Source organism: Tenrec ecaudatus, chromosome X, assembly GCF_050624435.1.
Source record: "Tenrec ecaudatus isolate mTenEca1 chromosome X, mTenEca1.hap1, whole genome shotgun sequence".
In the NCBI taxonomy this organism is placed as follows: Eukaryota; Metazoa; Chordata; class Mammalia; order Afrosoricida; family Tenrecidae; genus Tenrec; species Tenrec ecaudatus.
In genome coordinates this window covers 50,744,784-50,766,341 of record NC_134548.1, presented here as the reverse complement: position 1 = coordinate 50,766,341, position 21,558 = coordinate 50,744,784, and the positions used below count along the sequence as shown (strand labels likewise).

The 21,558-nt window shown below is 37.6% G+C and overlaps 1 protein-coding gene across 6 annotated transcripts in view; it reads right to left on the bottom strand.

Annotated features, from left to right (window-relative positions):
- Positions 1–9,289: 9,289 nt before the first annotated feature.
- Positions 9,290–21,558, bottom strand: part of KDM6A (lysine demethylase 6A) — a 182,531-nt gene continuing 170,262 nt past the window's right edge. For all 6 annotated transcript variants that reach the window (XM_075539642.1, XM_075539643.1, XM_075539645.1 and 3 more), the window contains 3 exons: positions 13,486–13,612; positions 11,893–12,063; positions 9,290–9,951 (listed from right to left, as the gene is read on the bottom strand). In XM_075539642.1, coding sequence (XP_075395757.1) covers positions 9,922–9,951; positions 11,893–12,063; positions 13,486–13,612 — 328 coding nt within the window. In that variant the 3' untranslated portion in view covers positions 9,290–9,921. The remainder of the gene's footprint in view (positions 9,952–11,892; positions 12,064–13,485; positions 13,613–21,558) is intronic.

The window sequence follows — 21,558 nt, the reverse complement described above, 5'->3', positions numbered from 1 at the left end:
AAAAGATTTACAGTATCATAAACGCACAGGGGCCATTCTATGGTGTCCTATGAATCACTATGAGTCGGAATTGACAATGATTGTGGTATTGGTTTGAGTTTGCAGGAGCATGGAATGGAATTAACCTTTCTTTATGTTAACTATCTCTCTATACCTGCTGTTTATATGTAGCTTCTCCAAGGGCTTTTATTCACAATGCTTTCAGCTGATTGAATTTATCTGGAAGGGCAGATGAAGTCAGTGTTACAAAGGGATCTAATCCATGGACTGCAACCCAAACTACTTTAGAATAATGAACTATGATAGGATAATCTACAGGCTGATCAATATTAAAAACTATCCAGGTTTTATATTCAGTAGCTGTATTTTCAAATCTTTGGTCTTTTCAATTTTTTGTCTCTAGCAAAAGCTTTTGATGCAGTTCTTTAATGAAGGATAATCTTATTGACTCTCAATGGTAAATTTGGATACGGGATTCCATTTATCAGAGAATCCTTTCCATGTGCAGTCACTTCAAAACTTGCCTCCAATGAGTCCATTGTTTAATGAAATATGATATTTGAATAGCTTTTATCAAGTTTTCTAAAGATAATGTTCACATCTAATTTTCCTCTGACAAATGTTATTACGCTGCGTACTGAGGAATAAAAGTTAATGCTTAACTACCATAAACTAAAAAACAAAACCCTCACTGCCATCAAGTCCATTCTGACTATAGGTCAGAGTAGAACTGCCTGTCTCTTTCATTTCTGAGCCTATATAAATCTTTTTCTAAATGTAACCATTTCATTGGGGGCTTATACAATTCTTATCACAATCCAGACATCCATCCATTGTGTCAAGCACATTTGTACATTTCTTGTCATCATCATTCTCAAAGCATTTGCTTTCTATTTGAGCCGTTGATATCAGCTCATTTCCCCCCTCCCTCCTCACTTCCCCCTCCCTCATGAACCTTTGATAATTTATTATTATTTTGTCATATCTTACACTGTCCGACGTCTCCCTTCACCCACTTTTCTGTTGTCTGTCCCCCAGGGAGGAGATTATATGTAGATCCGTGGAATCTGTTCCCCCTTTTCTACCCCACTTTCCCTCTACCCTCCAGGTATCTCACCACTGGTCCTGAAGGGGTCATCTGTCCTGAATTCCCTGTTTCCAGTTCCTTTCTTTACCAGTGTACATCCTCTGGTCTAGCCAGATTTGTAAGGTAGAATTGGGATCATGATAGTCAGGGGGAAGAAACATTTAAGAACTAGAGGAAAGTTGTATGTTTCATCATTGATACCCTGCACCCTGACTGGCTCGTCTCTTCCCCACGACCCTTCTGTAAGGGGGTGTCCAGTTGTCTACAGATAGGCTTTGGGTCTCGACTCTGCACTCCCCCTTCATTTACAGTGATATGATTTTTTGTTCTTTGATGCCTGATCCCTGATCCTTTTGACACCTCGTGGTCACACAGGCTGGTGTGCTTCTTCCATGTGGGCTTTGTTGCTTCTGAGCTCGATGGTTGCTTGTTTATCTTCAAGCCTTTAAGACCCCAGATGCTATATCTTTTGATAGCTGGGCACCATCAGCTTTCTTCCCCACATTGGCTTATGTACACGTTTGTGTTCACTGATCATATGGGGAAGGTGGGCACACACTATGATTTTTTGTTCTTTGATGCTTGATACTTGGTCCCTTCTACACCTTGTGGTCACACAGGCTGGTGTGCTTCTTCCATGTAGGCTTTGTTTCTTCTGAGCTAGATGGCTGCTTGTTTACCTGCAGAGGCGATATAAGGCTTTGTTGGAGCAGAATGCCTCATCTTTCTCCAGCAGAACAGTGAGCAGCCCAATGCATAATCTACTACACCACCAGGACTCCTCCCTGGGTGGGTGGACAACAGAAAAGTGGGCGAAGGGAGATGTCGGACAGGGAAAGATATGACAATATAATAATTTATAAATTATCAAGGGTTCATGAGGGAGGTGGGAGCAGGGAGGGAGGGGAAAAATGAGGACCTGATGCCAGGGGCTTAGATGGAGAGCAGGTGTTTTGGGAGTGATGAGGGCAATGAGTGTGCGTGTGTGCTTTGCACAGTTGATGTGTGAGTGGATTGTAAAACGATTAAAAAAAACCCAGAATCTAACTCAGAGGAACACTGAATGGCTATATTTAGCATGATTGGCACCCATACAAAACCTTATTGTCATTGAGTTAATCCCATCTCACAGGAACAGAATAGGACAGAATAGAACTGCCCTGTAGGGTTTTCAAGGCTGTAAATCTTTACAGAAACATACTGCCTCATCTTTCTCCCAACAGCTGTTCGTGGGCTCAAATCACTGACCTTCCAGTTAGCAGCTGAACAATTAACCACTGCACCACCTGGGGTTGTTCAGTAAATGGTAGATATAGTTCTGCCAGATACCTATATGGTAGGTAACTTTCTTCCCCATTTTCCTGCTCAATTGAAACAATCTGGGTTGTTTTAAAATATGTATAAACTTATTTTTGCATAAAACACTCTAGGACAATGCTACAGAATATTTAAAATTATTGACTTTTTGGTATTCACCAAAACCCAATATATTTTCACATCCAGGGTTCCCGGAAGGACTTAAACAAACCTATTCTCTCAAGTTTAATACTTTGCCCCATTCATGAAAATCAGATTTTCATTCTAATCAAGGCACTCTGGCAAATCTCTCCAACACCCTGGTAACTACTCAAAACAAATTCCATAACATTTTAATTACTACACACACACACACTTTTTTGTCTTCAAAAGCTATAGCTTTGTCGTACATCACTCTTGGATGGTTTAATTATCTTCTCTTTGCAGTCCTCTCCCATCTGCTCTTTACTGAAGTACCATATTGCGAGGTGTCAAGTTGGTTACAACCCTTAACATTCTACCCAACGGAACAAAATATTGCCCAGTTTGGTGCCATCCTCACAGTTGTTCCTATGCCGGAGCCCATTGTTGCAGCCATGGTTGTCAGTCCATCTCCTGGAGGACCTCTCTTTAAAAAAAAAAAATCATTTTATTGGGGGCTCTTATCACAACCCATCCATTGTGAGGAACATATGTTGCCATGATTTTCAAAGCATTTTATTTCTACTTGAGCCCTTGGAATCAGCTCATTTCCCCTCTCCCTCCCTCATGAACCCTGGATAATTTATAATTATTTTTTCATGTCTTACACCAATTGGTCTCCCTTCACCCAATTTTCTATTGTTCATTCCCCTTGGCAGGGAGGGGGTTATGTCAATCATTGTGATTGGTTCCCCTTTCTTCCCACACTTTCCTCCTACCCTCCTGGTATCAGTACTCTCCATTATTGGTCCTGAGGGGTTTATCTGTCCTGGATTCCCTGTGTTGTGAGCTTTTATCTAATCCAGTGTACATGCTCTGGTCTAGCACTTTTGTGAGGTGGAATTGGGGTCATGATCCTGGGGGGTGGGGAAGAGAAAGCATTAAAGAATTAAAGAAAAGTTGTACGTTTCAACGGTGCTATACTGCACCGACTGGCTCGTCTCTTTTTGTGACCCTTCTGTGAGGGAATTTCTAATTGTCTACAGATGGGCTTTCAGTCTCCACTTTGCCTTCTCCCTTCATCCACATCAATATGAATTTTTGTTCTGGTCTTTAATGCCCGATACCTGATCCCATCAGCTCATAATCACATAGGCTTGTGTGCTTCTTCCATGTGGGATTTGTTGCTTCTCAGCTAGATGGCTTGTTGTTTATCTTCAAGCCTTTAATATGCCAGATGTGATATAGCTATGCACCATCAGCTTTCTTTACATTTGCTTATGCACCCATTTGGTCATCAGTGATCATGTAAGGGAAGGTGAACATCACTGATTGTCGAGTTATTAAAACCAAGTGCTCTTGCATTGAGTTAAGGGAGTATGAGTAGAGGCCCAATGCCCACCTACTTTAATACTTCAAGCATAAATATATGTACATAGAACTATTTCCCTGTTTTATATACATTTACATATATACATTACTGCATTTAGATCTCTATTAATGTTCTTTGCCTCTTAGTTCTTTCCTCTAGTCGCACTATCATGTTCAACCTTCATTCAGCTTCCATTAATTCCTCTTGGCTACATTGCACTTGATCAAGCTCCACCAGGCATCCTATGCCCTCCTCCTCATCGAATTTAGATCACTTGTTCCCCTGCCCCTTGGTTTGTTGGCTACCCCCCTTCCTTTTGCCTACCTTCCCCTCTCCTATGGTCCCGCTCCCAGAACCATTAGGTTCCCCGGATTATTCCTCCTATCTTATCTAGACATGCAACAATAATAAAAAACACAAAGCAACAACAAAAAACCACAACAAAGAAAAGCCTATAAATCGTTTCAGGACTTTTACCTTTATGAGTGTTTTCTGGAGTCTGTTAAGATGCCACACCCTGCCCCCGAAGTCTATTTTTGGGATTCCTTGGGGACCTCATTGATTTGCTCCACTTGCTGCTCTGTTGAATGCTCTTAGTGTTTCGCCTTGGTGTGGTGCGGGGGTCAGATTGGGCACAATTCCCGCACCGTTTCCAGTGTTCTCCCCCCACAGCGCTATGCGACAGTAAGAGACATCCTGTTTTGTGGTGGGGCCGGTCTATGGTTCACTTTGTGCACTGGCTACTCCAAGCAGAAATATCGTCCTTGGGGTTTGGTGGGCCAGAATGTTCCAGTCTCTCCTTCTTAGTTTGCTCTGATCAGATGCACCCCATCTCCCTGAGCTGTAGCCTCAGTGCTGTCCTCTAGTGTTTTCTTCTGGCAGCAGGGGGAATTCACGTAGCTGGGATTGGGACCTACCCCACAGACCTCTCTATTGGTTTGCTGTTTCATGCAGGTGTGTTGCATTCATGTCTTGGTAAACTGGTTTGAGGTCGGGTCCCCCATCTCCCTCTCCTGTGGAGATATAAACAATACCCTCCTCTGGGGTGGGTTAGTGAGGGAGCCTTCTCTTTTGATGCCCTTCTACTTTACTAAACATGATGTCCTTCACCAGGGACAGCTTTCTCCTGACTACATGTCTCAAGTTTTACCACCCTTGCCTCTAAGGAGCACTCTGGTTGTATTTCCTCTAAGTCTTACGCAGACTGTGGTATTTAATATTCTTCTCCCATACAACTAAAACACATCAGTTCTTCTGTCTTCTTAATTCAATATCCAACTCTCACATGCATATTGAAAAGACTATGGCTTGGGTCAGGCGTATCTTAGTCCTCAAAGTAACACCCTTGTTTTCAATACCCTAAAGAGGTCTTGGAGCAGCATTTACCTAATGCAACATGTCTTTTGATCTCGTGACTGCTGCTCCCATGAGTATTGATTACGGATGCAAGGCAAAATCCTTGACTTCAACCTTTTATCAATTTATCACGATGCTACCTACTATTGGTCCAGTTGAGAGGATTTTGTCGTTCTTTACATCCTCATTGAAGGCTGAAATTTCTTAGGTCTTAGTCCATCTCTGTCCTTACTTAAGGACCATCTTAAAGGACAGCCTGATTTATACTTCCAATCCAGGGCGCTCCTAATTCAACCAACTGCTACTTTTTAAACAAATCACTTCGATGTTCTTCTGTCACCTGAACTCCTGTACTTTTTATGCTGGTTAGAAGCACCTCTACTCATCTGCTGGGAGATAGTTTGGAATCTCTTAGATCCAGTGGCCTAAATCTGTAACCTTTAAATATTCAAAGTTCAAAATCAAATAGTCCTTGGTTTTCTGTGCAGAAATTTCCCCCTGGAAGTAACATAATGGATAGTTGGAAGTGTTGATGAAGGCACGGATACGGCAAATCTAACACTGCTCTTAAAACCAGATTGTGCCATATTAATAACAATATCAAACATGGCAGTCATCGTGCCAGTATTGGGTCCCCTCCAACCTGTTACTCAAAATCCTCAAATCTAAGGTCTGTAAGGTGATAAAATCTATTGAAATGCAAACCCCAGTACTACCTATTTTTTTCTTCCTCTAGGTGTCCTTTGGTATAGTTATACAATTCTGTCATATTTGATGTGTATATGAAAGAGGGTGGGCTCACATCTGTGGTTGTTAAGGTTTTGTTTTAACTTCACTGGGCCAGAATTCTCAGTGCTTTGACAGTTAAGAAAGACCTAGTAACCGTGGTCTCAAGGGTGTGGTTGGCTTCCAATATAAATGGACATTGTGGAAAAGCTCACTTGTGCTTTTTGTTGAGTCTGGAGCCGGCATCTAGCTTGTCTGCCTCGTTTTTTAACAGCATGCTGTATTGCCGACTGACCTCCGGAGCCACCAGCAATCTGCCAACCTTGGATTTATTATCTAGGGTTTATGAGACTGCTTTTTTGATCCATGGACTTGGAACTTGCCTGCATCTACAATTGTATAAGTCATTTGTTTGATATGAAATTATATATATATATATATATATATTTCTGTCATTGGCTTTGCTTCTCCAGAGAACCCAGCCTAAAAACACCTGTTTTTAGGAGATGCTAAACTGAAATGGAAACTTGTACGGTTTAATAATTAGATTCAACAGATTTGCCAGGGAAATAAACACTTCAATTGAGTAAAATTCCTATGATAAAATCTTAATTACTAGTATTTTTAAAGTCCTGTCAATTTCCTACTTTCAAAATGTGACTTGATTCTATTTTAAAACACACAAGCCAAATTTTTAAATGCAGATTTAACTTACATACTAGGAGGAAGTTGAACTGCTAGTTCCTATTTAGCTGGTGACAATGAGGAAAGAATATGGTTTTAGTTTCCACTTATTAACATGTGATTTATGCAGTTTATTAGCTTCTTTATATTTTATATCTGTGCTGTTGCAAACTTGTTTAATTATTAAGGTACTCGGGGTATGACAATGGGACATAATTATAATACAAGCAGTAAAAAGAAAGCAAATTTTGTTTCTGAAATTGGAAAAATGTCAATTATAAAAGGATGTTAAATTGACCAAAAAAAACCCCAACAAAAACCACTTATGGAGCTTCACGTATCTAATCATATTGTAATGTGGACGTGTTCGATTTCTCTCTCCTCTACTCAAAGGAGCATTATATATATTGTGAGGGAGTGGGGTGGCATTCTGTTCCCATAAATATTTACAGCTTCAGAAACCCAGAGAGGCAGTTCTACCCTGTCCTATAGGGTTGCCGTGATTGGAATCTACTGGATTGCAGCGAATTTTCAGTTATCCTCTACCTAACAAGCCCTAGTGGCACAGTGGGTTAAAACGGGGACTGCTAATCAAAAGGTTGGCTGTTCATACCCATTAGCCACTCATTCCACAGAAGGAAGAGGACGCAGTCAGTCGGCTTCGGTAGACTTACAGCCTTGGGAACCCTATAGAGCAAGTCTATTTTGCCCTACAGGGTTACTAATATAAACTACAAGCAGATAGTTTTAGCATTCTTGAAATCTTTGCGTTTTGAAAGTTGGTTTACAATTTATTTGCAAAATGCCTTCATTTAAAAAAATTCAGTAACTCCTGGATAGGAAATTTTAACAAGAAATCCATTTTAAAATATTAGTAAAATTCCTAGGCAGTAGTTAGAAAAGGGTCTTGCTTCTTAACTAAAATGGATTTATATGATTTTCCTCCCGAAATTCGAAATGAGATGATTTCTGCTAGTAGATAGTAAATACTTACCAAGTTAACTAATTGAGCATAGCATATTTATGCTTTTAAGCCTTTGAAATGTTTCTAGGAAGACAACATACTCCAAAATACTCAGTTTATGGTGACATAGTGGGTTATGTGGTTAACCTCAAGGTCAGCAGTTTGAAACCACCAGCTAGCCCTGAGGGAGAAAGGTTGAGATCCTCTACTTAAAGTCCAGTAAAAAGTAAGTCTCGGGAATCCACAGGATTAGCTTCAGCCTGCCCTGTAGAGTTGCCATGGGTTAAAACAGCAGTTCTCAACCTGTGGGTCGAATCACTTTTTCACAAGGGTTGCCCGATTTATAACAGTAGCAAACTTACAGTTATGAAGTAGCAATTAAAATAACTTTATGGTTGGGCGGTCACTACAACATGAGGAACTATATGAAAGGGTCATGGCATTAGGAAGGTTGAAAACCACTGAGTTAGGATTAACTCAATGAAGGTTGAATTTATTTGTGTACTTGGTTAATGTAATCAGCACAGCATTTCACCAGGTAAGATTATAAATTCTGTTCATTTATATTTGCGAGAGTGTATGAGGGTGCTTGAAAAAGAATGTGGAAAAATGGGATAATAGAATTTTCCCACAAACTTTTTAATGCTCTCTTGTACAACTGCATTTACAGTACTCTCTCCACTAGAGCTTCCTGGAAAACTTATTAGACTAGACAATAAAATGAGAACATGTGCCAAATTCTTTAGCAAACAGGCATAAATGAAAGGCATCATTACAGTAAAACACTTTCGTCAATCAGAAGTGATTTGTTAATGTCAATATAGTTTGCAAAATTTTACTAGTGATAAGGGATTTGCATCTCTTATCCTCTCAAGTCATCAAGTCATAGAAGTAGGCAGGTAGAGGATTTCAAAACTGTCTAACTTAAGAAATAAAGCTCTTAATTTATTTGCATTCTAGAATAAACCCCTTCACCTTGATTTATACCCCGTATAAAACTCTTAAGTGATGTATTAAGATTTGTTAGCCCAAAGAACAGTCCCTTTAAGATCTTAAGTTTAGTCACTATTTGTTTTCTACTATTTACTACATTTTGGCAGCAATTGTTTATTGGTCTGTCATTGCAGTAAATGCAACTTAACAATAAACCAGTCCGACATTTTAGGTCTTGAAGATACATACCATATATATTTCTTTAAAAATAATCATACTTTTGTAAGCAATACTTTACAGTAGACACCTCAAAAAATCTACCATAGATGTGAAACTTAAAACGAGAAAAATTTAAGTTCTAAATCTTTATACATATATATCCAGATTTCTATATATATTATATATACATACACAAGTATATATAAAATATATATAATCAGATTTGAAAAATGAACAAAAACCGGCACTGTACATAGTCTTTTTAAAACTCAAACAATAGAAAACTCTTTAAACATTAAACAATTTTAATAAAAGTTTCTGTACAATGCTAAGCAGTTTTATTTACATATAGAAAATGTAATAGGAGTAGTGTTTGAAATTACAGAACTCCTTAAAATTTCAATGGCAGGTAAATCTGGAAAAAATAACAGCATTCCATTCACAAATATTTTCAAGCAATAAATATGTATTTATAAATAGTGTAAATTTACATCAAGATTAGAAACAAAAATCACAAATCTGAAGTTTATTCCTTAGTCTATGTGCAATCCATTATCTTTGTGACTTGGCTGTTAATTTTTTTAAAAATGTTTTATTTAGGAACCAAAAGTGTAACCGCCATGGTTTCAAAACAAGACAGAAAAACATAAAAGCAGTAAAAAAGCTCCTTACTTATCTTTTCACATTAAAAAAAAAAAAAAAGAGTTGACCAAAGAAAGACTTAAAATTGCTAACTACCTTACAAAGAAATGACCAGCTAGGCTAGTATTTTTTCCAGGGAAAATTCGGAAGGAGGAAAAGATAGGTGAAAACCAATTCATCAGCCCAGAAATAGAGAAATATAAAAGAGGTTGTCTTCAAGTCAGTAGTCTGTATGATGCTGCCAGTTTTGTCAGATATATACAAAACATGGAAATTATTATTTATTTTTTTCTTAAGTACAGCTGGATCAGCTTTTTGAGAGTCCTGGAGTAGGAGCAGTGCTCTCCCCTGTCCAGTTGGTTGACACTCCGCACTTGGAAGGTTGCATAGACGCAGTTTTCAGTCAGCAGCCTTACGAGATAGCTACAAAAACCAGTGGTGCAGAACTGGGTTACTTCCTGAATAGCAGAAAAGGTCTCATTGTATATCCATGAAATAATATCAAGAGGAAGAAGATGGTAATGGAGGAGCCTGGAGATGAAGGTACAATATGTCAATTATTTGGGCATAGAAGTTGTTAATATTATTTTCTAGCTCACAGAGTTAAAGCAATAGAATTTACTTACGGAGTTAGGGGAAATAACCACTCGAGAAAATTAAAGAGCCTTCTAACACAATGTAAAATTACAACATCCCTCGTGTTCTTCTAGCTGGTCAATTTTCCTAAGAGTGTGAGACCACTACTCTACTCAGCATACCCACATTTTTCTGTACTTCACTAATTAGTCAAAACATTTGGACCATTAGTTTAACCATTTCATGTTTGTAGATTATTAAATTAGAATGTCAGCAGTGACTAGCTTCAGAATCTATTTCAGCTAGATTATATATTTTGTTTAACATACTTCACACAAATTTTTTTTTCCTTCAGACAATCTGGAGGATAATTCAAGTGACTATATCAAGAACTAAATTTCAAAACTTACATTTCTGACCAGTAGTATGTGAGAGTTAGAAAAGTATTGGGCAAATCAAAAATTCATCAATTATTTGAGTTTCTACTCATACAACTATTGATCTGCTAGAGTAAAATTCTTGGTCCTAAACATCTGCTGTTTAAAACTAAAAGCAAAGCAATTTTATGAGTATACTTAAATTTCATCAGTTACATGCCACTGAATATTCCCATAAGGTCAATACTTTTGGTAAGGACAAAATTGCAATTACTGCAGAATAATAATTCAATGCATATTTAATTTTTTAAAGCATCTCTACTGAGGTAGTTTATTGTGCCAACCTGGCCGATAACCACATGTGGTATTAATTGAAGGGTGCAGAGATAAATGGCTTCATCAGCCTTGCCTTTCTAGTTCTCGGGTCTCTTGATTTGTGATGGTCAGACCAGGGTGCAGCTGCCTTAGCCAGTTCTCTGCTTCAGCTGGCAAGGCTCACTTCCTGCAAGGCGTCCCTGAGGAGAAGCCACATGGACCTACCCCGATGCAGCCCTGGGTGCTGGAGCACCCATGTGGAGACTCCTGCCAGCGCTGAGATGCTTACACATTCACTGATTCAGCTTTCCAACTGCAGTCGGCATCACAGTGTGTGTTTTGTGAGATGGAGGAGGACTTTGTGGATTGGTGTTGGACATATGGGTTAGTGTTGGATTTGTGGGGTTGGGCAGCACTGGGTTGGGATGTTTTCTTGATGTGCACTTACCCTTTACATAAAACTCTCTCTTATACATGAGTTTCTGTAGATTTGTTTCTCTAAAGCACCTAGACTAACACATCTACAATACCAAAACCCATTGCAGTCAGGTTAATCCTGATCCAGAGACAGAGCAGAATTGCCCCAGAAGGTTTCTAAGGCTACAATCTTTATGGAAGCAGACTGACATATCTTTTCCCCATGGAATGACTGGTGGATTTGATTCACCAACCTTTATAGGTAACAGCTAAACCCTATAACCATTGTGCCATCAAACCAAAAACCAAACTTGCTGCCACTGAGTCAAGGCTGACTCAGTGGCCCCAGTGGGTTTCTGAGACTGTTAACTGTTTACAGGAATAGAAAGTTCAGTCTTTCACCCATGGAGCTGCTGGTGGTTTCAAACTGCTAACTATGTGGATGCAGCCCAACACGTAACCTCTATACCACCAGGGATTCAGGGTTTCTAAATCATCCCTATAGTGGGCACAAGTAACAACATTTCAAAAACATAGTGTTATAAAAATAAACATTTACTTTTTGTGATTTAAAATTGTGGTATTTGGGCTGGTCCCACCCAGAAAGACAAATGAAAATTATATATGCCGACCCTTGTGGCAGGGTGAGGTATAATCTCATGTACTATTTTATCTATTGAGTCCAAAGAAAATCTAACTACTTCATTACCTTCCACTATCAGTTGGCAGAGCAAACACTGCTGCTTCACAACCCAGCTAACCATGTACTCACATTTATTTTACTTACTAATGTAAATTGGTCATAGACATGCATCAGGTCCTCCATTTTGTACTGTTCTAGCACCACAAAATTTTCCAGGTTTCCACTTGTTTTTCGTGCACAATCTTGGCAGTGCACTATGTAAGTCTTTCGAGAATTGCTCTCATTAGTGACAAAAAGCAGATCAAAAACCTCCACCTATTTTATACAAGAGAAAAAGCATTCAGTAAAGATGGTGGTACAACTTTAGTATAATTATAGAATTCTACTTTACATGGAACTGTGGATGATCTTTGGTTAGAAGCAGGTAGTAAAAAAAAAAAAAACACGGTTGCCCATAAACTGCTAGGATCTAAGTGTTCAGTTCTAAGTCTTATGCTAAGATTATGTGTTCAACAAAAATAACCTCTGAATCACAGAATTTCGGGGTTTGGAATGAATCACCAATATCCTTAACGTTTGGCTTATGGTTGAATTTCTCCTATGACAAAAAAAATCATGATCTAATGTCATAATTGAACAGTTATGTTAATGAAATTCCAAAGTTCACCATGTTTTCCATTATTAAGGAATGGGAAACAACAGGAATCTAGTGATCTGAGCTAGAAAGCTATGAGTTCTCTTCCACTTGACCCTCACTTCTACCATTTAATGAGCAGTTTTACTGATTTTTACCTTCTAAGCATTTTCTAATTCTTTCCCTTCTTTAACATATCTATTACTAGGTTACAGTCTAGGACTTAAGATAACAACTCTTAAGTTAATACATGGCTTCAAATCTCTTTATTCTCTAACTACTTACCCTATAAAACAGTGTAGAACTTCCCAGAGTTTCTGATACTAACTCTTCATGGAGTAGACCCCCCGTCTTTCTCCCAGCAGCTAGTGGTTTCAATCTGCTGACCTTACAATTTGTAGCCCAACACATAACCATTATACCACACCAACAGGGCTCCAGAAAGACCTCTGAATAAGTATCAAATTCCTTAAAATCATTCAAAGCACTTTACAAACTACTCAGCATCCTAGACTTTTAAGTAAAATTTACAGTCTGTTTTTCAGTCTGTGTTTTCTGAATACACCATTCTCTATTCCCACTCTCATTCTACTTCCATTTTTAAAAAGCTTGTTCAAATTATAACCATCCTTTAAGGATGGACTCAAATGCTAATACTTTGTGAATTCTTCTGCCAATACTACAAAGAAAATTTAGATCATGTACATTCCAAATTTACAAGGTTTTGCTAAAAAACTCTAAGTTCCTCCAGAGGAGGCATCACATCATCTTTTCCCGCACTCTTTCAAAGTTTTGGTCACAGGAGAACACCAAATACATTGTAAATCGAACTAGAAGGCATAATGTTAATCTACCTTGGGCAACATTTAGTTTATCGAAATCTATGTCTGGATTGTCCCTAGTTTAAAAATCTCAGGCTAAACTTCTTGCTTATTATTTAATAACTAAGTAATAAGAAACTAATATAACTGAAGACATCAAGTAAAATACTTTAGTTTCTCTTTAAATTTGATTTTAATTCACTTAAAAATACAGTTAAAAACATTAAAGACATTTGTAGAAATAAGAGGATTTATAAAACAATTGTCAGTAAGAATACTTACCTCACAGATGCTACAATAATGAGCTGGTTCTTCTTTTGTCCGCCCATGCCATATAATCTGTTTTCCTGCAGCAATGAGAGCTTCTCTCAATGTCTGACACTGTTTCAGAGTTCTCAGAAGACAATACCTATTGTGGGGGAAAAATTATTTGCGACCAGCAAGTAAACATTAAGTATTTTTTAATATACGAGAAATACAAGAAATGATAGTGACCTTATCAGTTCTAATGTCTACCACTTAATTTTTCTCTTGTCAATTTCCCAGATATGAAAAGATATGGCAGTGTTCAGCAGGTTTGATGATAATACCTTTATAAGCTGCTAATTGGCTCTTATTTGGGCAAGTCAATTAACCTCTTTGAGAATCAATTAAATTTATCCTTAAAATAAGAAGACAGGTGTCTGAATTCTAGTTTTTAACTTTTAATGTTTCCAGCAAGGATTAAAGGCATGTTATTTCTACAAACAGTGTAATCTCTATTGCCGTTTTCGAATTTTTAAAAGTCCACAAGCAGAAACCTATTTTATAGAGTTTGTCTGTTATGTAGAAAATGAAAGCATTCCTGCAGCATTGGTTCTGATCCATGGCAAGCTCAGGTGTGTCAGAATAGCACTGTGCTCCATAGAGTGTTTAGTGACTGATTTTCTGGAAGTAGGTTGCCGGGCCTTTCTTTCATGACATCTTTGGACAGAATGAAACTCTAACTTTTCAGTTAGCAGTAGAGTACATTTACTGTTTGTACTACACCCAAAGACTGTTAATGCAGAATACAAAATTAGTTTAATTATAGTGTTAAAGAAGAAAAATGACATTTATTTCCTTCATTTTAAATTGAAGATAATATAATAGAATGGAATAATGGCGCAATTAAAATTTTCTTAATTTAAACCTTTCCTAAACTCACACTTATGATGCTAACAACATAGTGCATTCTCATAGTGCTCACTTTCCTACAGATTGCTGTCATCACTCAGAATCGTCTGCTAAGAGTCTTAGAAGGGCAGGTTCTCCATCTGAACAAAGAGGTTGTATTAGAAGATCTCTAAGGTATTTTTCAGCTCTAAAATTTAGAGACAATGAAAGATTATCCTAAGGAAAAGGAAATGGGTTTAGCAACTGAGAGTTATTTGCTAGGAAATGTCTTGTCTGCCTACTTACTGACTAGGACAATGCTTGGCATATGGTAGCTATTAAATAAACATTTGATTACTAAACTAAAATTCAAAGTACAGTAATAGCATAATTACTTTCCCTAGATTTATATTTTCTTGCTATTTGTAAATTATTAGATTGTAATATTACTATTTATCAGAATCCATGTGAATAGAGTTGGGGTAGGGATGCAATTAAAATATATGATAAACTTTAATGTACTTGCCTTTGTAAAGTGCCTTTCAAAAAAAGTTGCAATAAGATGAGATAGCTCTAAAACCTCATCTTCCCATCAATCTTTTGAGCAAGATCAGAGATAATGAAGATACTTTTACGAAACGAATATTAACGGGAATGAGTAAAATTATTCTGGGATAACACATATGATCTAGGGTGCAACATCCAATCAAAACACAGAAGGATCTGTTGACTCAATTAATTTCAAGGCAGAGAAGAGACCTGACAATGGTTTACTAGGAAGAAATTTTTAAAAATGGAAAACTGTTGGTGAGAAAAATGGCAGGAAATATTAACTAAGAAACTGTTTCCTATAACAATAATACAACTGCTCTTCTTGGAGTGTATGTAGCAAAGGATGTCCTATGAGAATTTGTTGGAAAACCTTACCACCCTGTCTCACCTTAAAACGTGATTTTGCCCTTTAGATTTCTTCTGTCCTCAACACACAAAGCACATTACAAAGGAACATACCATATATACTCGTGTATAAGCCGAGTTTTCTAGCACATTTTTAATGCAGTTTTTGTGGTAAAATTAGGTGCCTCGGCTGATATTCGGACTGGATTATACTCGAGTATACGCAGTAAGTTCGGTCCCTCAAGATGTCAAAATTGCATAATCGAAGAACAAAGTATTATTTAGGGAAGGATTGAGATGGAAACACTGCTTTCAGAAGTGTACAGATTAGGTGGAGGATATGTCGACAGACATTAGCTTCACATTTTGGATACTATTGTTTAATAAAGGTTTCTAGAATTTTATAGCAGTACGTTTTGACTGACTTTCATGTGTTCACCAAGAAAGCTAGGCAAGTAAAAATTAAGTTCCCGGCAAAAGGGAGAATGTATTTCAAATTAGGCCTTTACCTCTTGAGCTGCATCAGCTTCTCGAATATTCCCTGTGTTCCACATAATCTATCTCTTAATGACGTTTTCTAAGTAGCTTCAACATCAGGGGTTTAATTTAGTCATTATTTATGTAAATGAAAAATTAAAAGATAAGCTGGAAGAATATCTTGGGAGCTACATATCCAATAATAATCAGATCATCTACTACAAAAACAAAAGCTGAAATATGGAGGGGAGAAAGCACATCTGTAGACATCTCTCCTCACACAAGGGTTACAAAGAAGGGACAAGCCAGCCAGGGGGCAGTATAGCACCGAGGAAATATACAACATTCCTTTGGTTCTTGAGCATGTACACTGGTACAGATAAGAGCTCTCGACACAGTGAATCACACACAGAATCCAGGACAGATAAATCCCTCAGGAACAATAATGGGTGTAGCGATACCATGAGGGTAGGGGAAAGGTAGGGGAGAAAGGAGAAACAATCGCAAAGATTGACATATTAAGCCCTCCACCCCCTACCCAGAGTGACGAACAAAAGAAACATAGGTGAAGGGAGGCAGCGGATGGTGTAAGATATGGAAATAATTTATCAAAGATTCATGAGAGTGGGAGGGGTGAAGGAGGGGGGAAAATGAGGAGCTGATACCAAAGGCTCAAGTAGAAAGAAAATGTTTTGAAAAGGTTGATGGCAACATATGTACAAATGTGCTTGACACAATAAATCCATAGATAGTTAAGAGAGCTGCAAGAGTCCCCAATAAAATGATTCATTAAAATTTTAAAAAGCTGAAATAAATACAGAATTAAAATTTATTCATCAAAAAATTGGCAAAGTGAAAAGACAAGCTATCAACGGGGAAAAGATATAAAAAACATATATTTGATAATAATCTAATGATCAACTTATAGAAACAACTTAATAACCAAAGACTAATAACCCAATCATAAAATGGACAAAGATTTTCAACAGAAATTTTACCAGAGGATAGGCCACCAAACACAAGAAAAGATGTTTAATGTCACTAGCTATCAAAGAGATGCAAATCTCCACACCACAATGAAAAATCCTTTGACTCCTATTAAGATTTGAGGATGACAGGACCAAGAAGTGTTTCATTCTGTTGTACAAATGTGATCCATATGAGGTTGACGCAATTCAATGGCACCCAACAACATGACTAAGACAAAAATAAAAAGCACAACAAACGTTGGTGAGAATGTGGGCAAAGTAGAAGGTTTATCCACTGAAGATGGAGATACCAAATAGTACAGCTGTTGTGGATAACAGTGTGGTGGTACTTAAAAATAAAAGAACTAAAAATATAATTACCACACTACCTCTACTTTACAATTGAGAGAAGTTAAAATTGTCTACAATTATAAAGACATTTAAGTGGTTGAGCTAAGGGTTTTTAAAGGCAGAAAATTTTGAGCTTACCCTCACTATCTAACAATATTCCCCTCTCTCTGTCCATCTATTTATTCCTAACCACTTCCCCCTTCTTTTTCTCTTTTGAAAATGAGCTTGGGGTAAGAAGAGGCTCAGTCAATACAATCTTTTCTTCTACCTTGGAAAGATAGAGTCTTCCCGCTTTGCATTCATTATCTTGTACTCCTCTCAGGAAATGAACTTTCCTATCTCTAAAGCTACTGACTACAATGACAGAGTACAAACAAAACTCACTGCCACCCAGTCTGTATGTCTTATATACAATACAGGGCAGAGTAGAACGGGCTCTTCAAGTTTCCAAGGATGTGAACATTTCTCCTGTGGAGCAGATAATGGCTTTGAACTGCTGACCTTTAAGCTAGTAACAAAACATGTAATCTACTACATCGCCAGTGCTCCATGATAGTTAAAGTGTACAGCTTTTAATTTATGTTGGTGGCTTCATCTAGAAAAAAGGCAATATTTGTCTACAAGTAATAAACGGTTAGAACTAGGGTTGCTAAGATTAAGCCATGAATCATGGTTTCAGAATTTTTAATTTGTGAGGTACAAGAATCTTAAATTGACAGCTCTGTTATTTTTATCTGATATGTATAACAAAATCATGGTTTTCCCCTGGTCCACATGGTCCTCCCCGCCTTTAAATTTTGAAAGTTTTTTTTGCTTCCCATTTTGAGAAGGTAGAAGTTAGAAAGACAAAAAGCCTTTGTGGAACCCTGAGTAATGTGCAAGTCTAGAGAATGGATCTAATTCAATCAAAGGGCAGAGGAAAATGTACAGATACAACATTCAAGACTTAACAAAACTGTTCGCTTTGATAGATCTCAGACCTTCATTTTATATAGACTTAGGGTTTAAGGTTGTCTCATAATTTTAGTTTTATTTATCGTTTTTCTTATAGAAATTCAGAATTCAAATTATTAAAAAATAAAGGAAAATTTATTTTCAAAATGTGGTTTCTTAAAATTGCATTTTAGGGAGAAATTAAAAGCAAGGCTTAGGAACTACAGGAGGAGGAAATTCTTAGACTTTTAAGGATCAGTCTGTTGGTTTCAAGACTTACAAAAGCAAGTAACTAAAAAGATGTTTAGATGAAACATTACAGAAAACAGCAAGTAATACAGCTAGTTCTGTATCATGCACATTAAAGCCAAAGCGTAGAAACTGAATACTTATGAATATAAATAAAAAGAAGCAATAATTCCCCTACCCTAATTTTAATGTGTCTATTTAATAAAACTTCTAGCACTCTAGGAAAATATCTACAACACTGGTTAAACTATAGTGGGGCAGAGGCTTACCATATTTAAATATCATCAATCATGCTGGTCTAAAATGTTTAACCCAAACAATTGAGGGAAAAAAAATCTAGAACATAGACTTCTGCATAAGATCAAGGTTCAGGTTTGTATAAAAAGAGTATCACTTAGACTTCCAGGAAGATGGTAACTGAGTAACACATACCAGAGGAACTCTGCAGAAATTAGTGCAGTTGAGTTACTAAGAGGGAAAACCCACACTGCCGGGTCGCAGGAGGGCATCATAAAGATAAGTAGGCACAGATCCACTACGCTTTGAGGAGCTGGGAACTTTTGTTTTACCACAGTGGAGGCTGGCTAGGTTTGACCTTAGCCTCACCACTGTCTCAGTCAGAACTGGAATCATTTGAAGCTGCACAGGGGCTTTATCTCAACACAGCTCACCACAGCCCTCAAAATACCAATGGCTTAAGGGTGGAAGGAAGTCAAGAATGAAACACACACACATGCACAACACACTGATAAGAAAGGTAAGTAGGAAAACACCCAACACAAAATGTATAAGATGACATCACAGAGTCCAAAGATGGAGATAATAACCCTGAATACCAATGGACTGAACTCAGGCATTAAAAGACTGAGGCTAGCAGACTGGCTTAGAAAGCATAACCCATCAATCTGCTGCGTACAGAAGACATGTCTCAAGACTACAGACAAAAACAGGCCGAGAATCAAAGGCTGGAGAAAAGCAAACCAAGCAAACAGCAATTCAAAAAAGCAGGGTACAATCCCAATCAAGGATAAAATTGACTTCAAAGTGCACACCATAAAAAGTGATAAAGAGGGACACTATATAATGCTCAAGGGAATGATAGACAAAGAACCACTAAGCAAGATGAAAAAAGAAATCACAACCTCAACAGTTATAGTAGGTGATTTCAATACACCACTCTGGGAAACTCAATAAGGAGGCTAGAGATCTAAACAGTACAATTATATAGTTCGACCTGATAAATATTTACAAAGCTTTTCATTCAAATATACAAAAAAAATTTTTTTCACGTTCTTTTCAAGTCCACATGGCACATATTCGAACATAGACCACATGTTGGGGCAAAAGGCGAAATCTGCATAAATTTAAGCACACTGATATCATGCAGACCTCTCTGACCACTATGCGATAAGGCTGAACATCAACAAAAGGAAGTGAAAACAAGAGCAAACAACTGGAGGACGAATAACTCTTTATTAAAAAAGGAGTATGTATTGGCCCAGATCAGAGATGAAATTAGGGAATTTCTAGAAACCGACAAGAATGAGAACATGACGTACCAAAACTTATGGGACACAGCAAAGGTAGTTATCAGAGTAAGTTTCATAGCAATGCATGCACACATAAAAGAGAGGTATGATTGATATGCTGGCACAAAATTTATAGCAACTAGAGCAGAGTCATCAAGACAATCCAATTAATAGCAAAAGAAAAGCCATGAAAATCAGGGCAGATATTCAGGAGAGAAAAATAAGAAAAAGTATAGAAAAAATTCATGCTGTTTAAAGTTGGTTCTTTGAAAGGATAAACAGAATTGACAGACTGCTGGCAAACCTAGTCAAAGAAAGGAGGGAACAAATTTCAATAGCAAAGATGAGGGATGAAAGGGGGAACATTAGAACAGACCCTAATGAAATCAAAAGGATAATTACTATGAAGGACTGTACTCGAATGAATTCATCATCTTGGAAGACATGGACAAATTCTTGGAAAAACAATCCCTTAGACTACCCCGATGGGCGTCAAGAATTTCAACAGACCCATAGCAATAGAAGAAATAGACAAGGTTATCAAGTAATTACCACCAAAAAAAAAAAAAAAAAACAAAAACTCCTGGACCAGATGGCTTCACAGAATTCTACAGCATAAACTCTTACAGAATACAGAATATGATGGCAAACTCCCAAATTTCTTCTATGAAGCTAGTATAACCCTGATACTGAAACAAGGGAGGGATCCCACAAGAATCGAGAACTACAGACCAATATCCTTAATGAACATTGTTGTAAAAATCCTTAAAAATTACCGGCCAATAGAATACAAAAGTATATAAAACAAATAATTCACCAAGTGGGATTCATACCAGGGATGCAGGGATGGTACATAGTATAAAGACCACTAGTATCATTTGCCACATTGACACGAAAAACTCTAAGAATGACATGATACTATCGATAGATACAGAAAAAGCATTTGACAACACCCAACACCTCCTCTTTAAGACACTCAAGAAGATAGGAATGAAAGGAAAATTCTCAAGATAATAAAAGCTATATATGAAAGACCAACAGCCAATGTGGTAGTCAATGGAGAAAAGACAAAACAATGCCCCTTGTCCTAACTCTTATTTAACATCATACTGGAGGTCCTAGCTAACAGCATAAGGCAAGGAACATCCCAAAAGCTTCACAAGAGGAATATGGCAGAGTGGCAGGACCCTTACTTATCTCACTCCATTCACAAGAATAAACTCAAGGTGGATCACAGACCTCAAGGTAAAGCCCCAAACTATTAGGGCCATCAATGAGGGAATTAGGACCAACCTGAGAACTTTGGTGCAGGGAATAGGCTATCAGAAATAGGGAAGGATAGAAGTACAGTTGAGTCACAAATTGACAAGTGAGATATACGGAAGATAGAACACCTGTGTACATCAAAAGAATTTACCAGAGAGTAATAAGAGAACCCACAGACTGGGAAAACATCTTTAGCCATGACATATCAGACAAAGGCCTTATTACTAAAATCCACAATACTCTGCTAGCTTCCAAAAAGAGAAAAACTAATTTTGGGCAAAGGACCTTGTAGTTAACAGCCCAATGCAAAACCACTATGCCGTGGATAGAAGCAGCCAAAGGACCTGAACAGAAGTTCACAAGGGCAGAAATCCGAATGGCCAATAAATCAATGAGCAAATGTTCCTGATCAGTAGCCATAATAGAAATGCAAATTAGAACAAGATACCACACAACACCCTCAAAGATAGCCCAATTAAAAAAAATCAGAAAGCAATAAATGTTGGAGGGGTTACGGTGAGATAGGAACTCTCATCCACTGCTGGTGGACC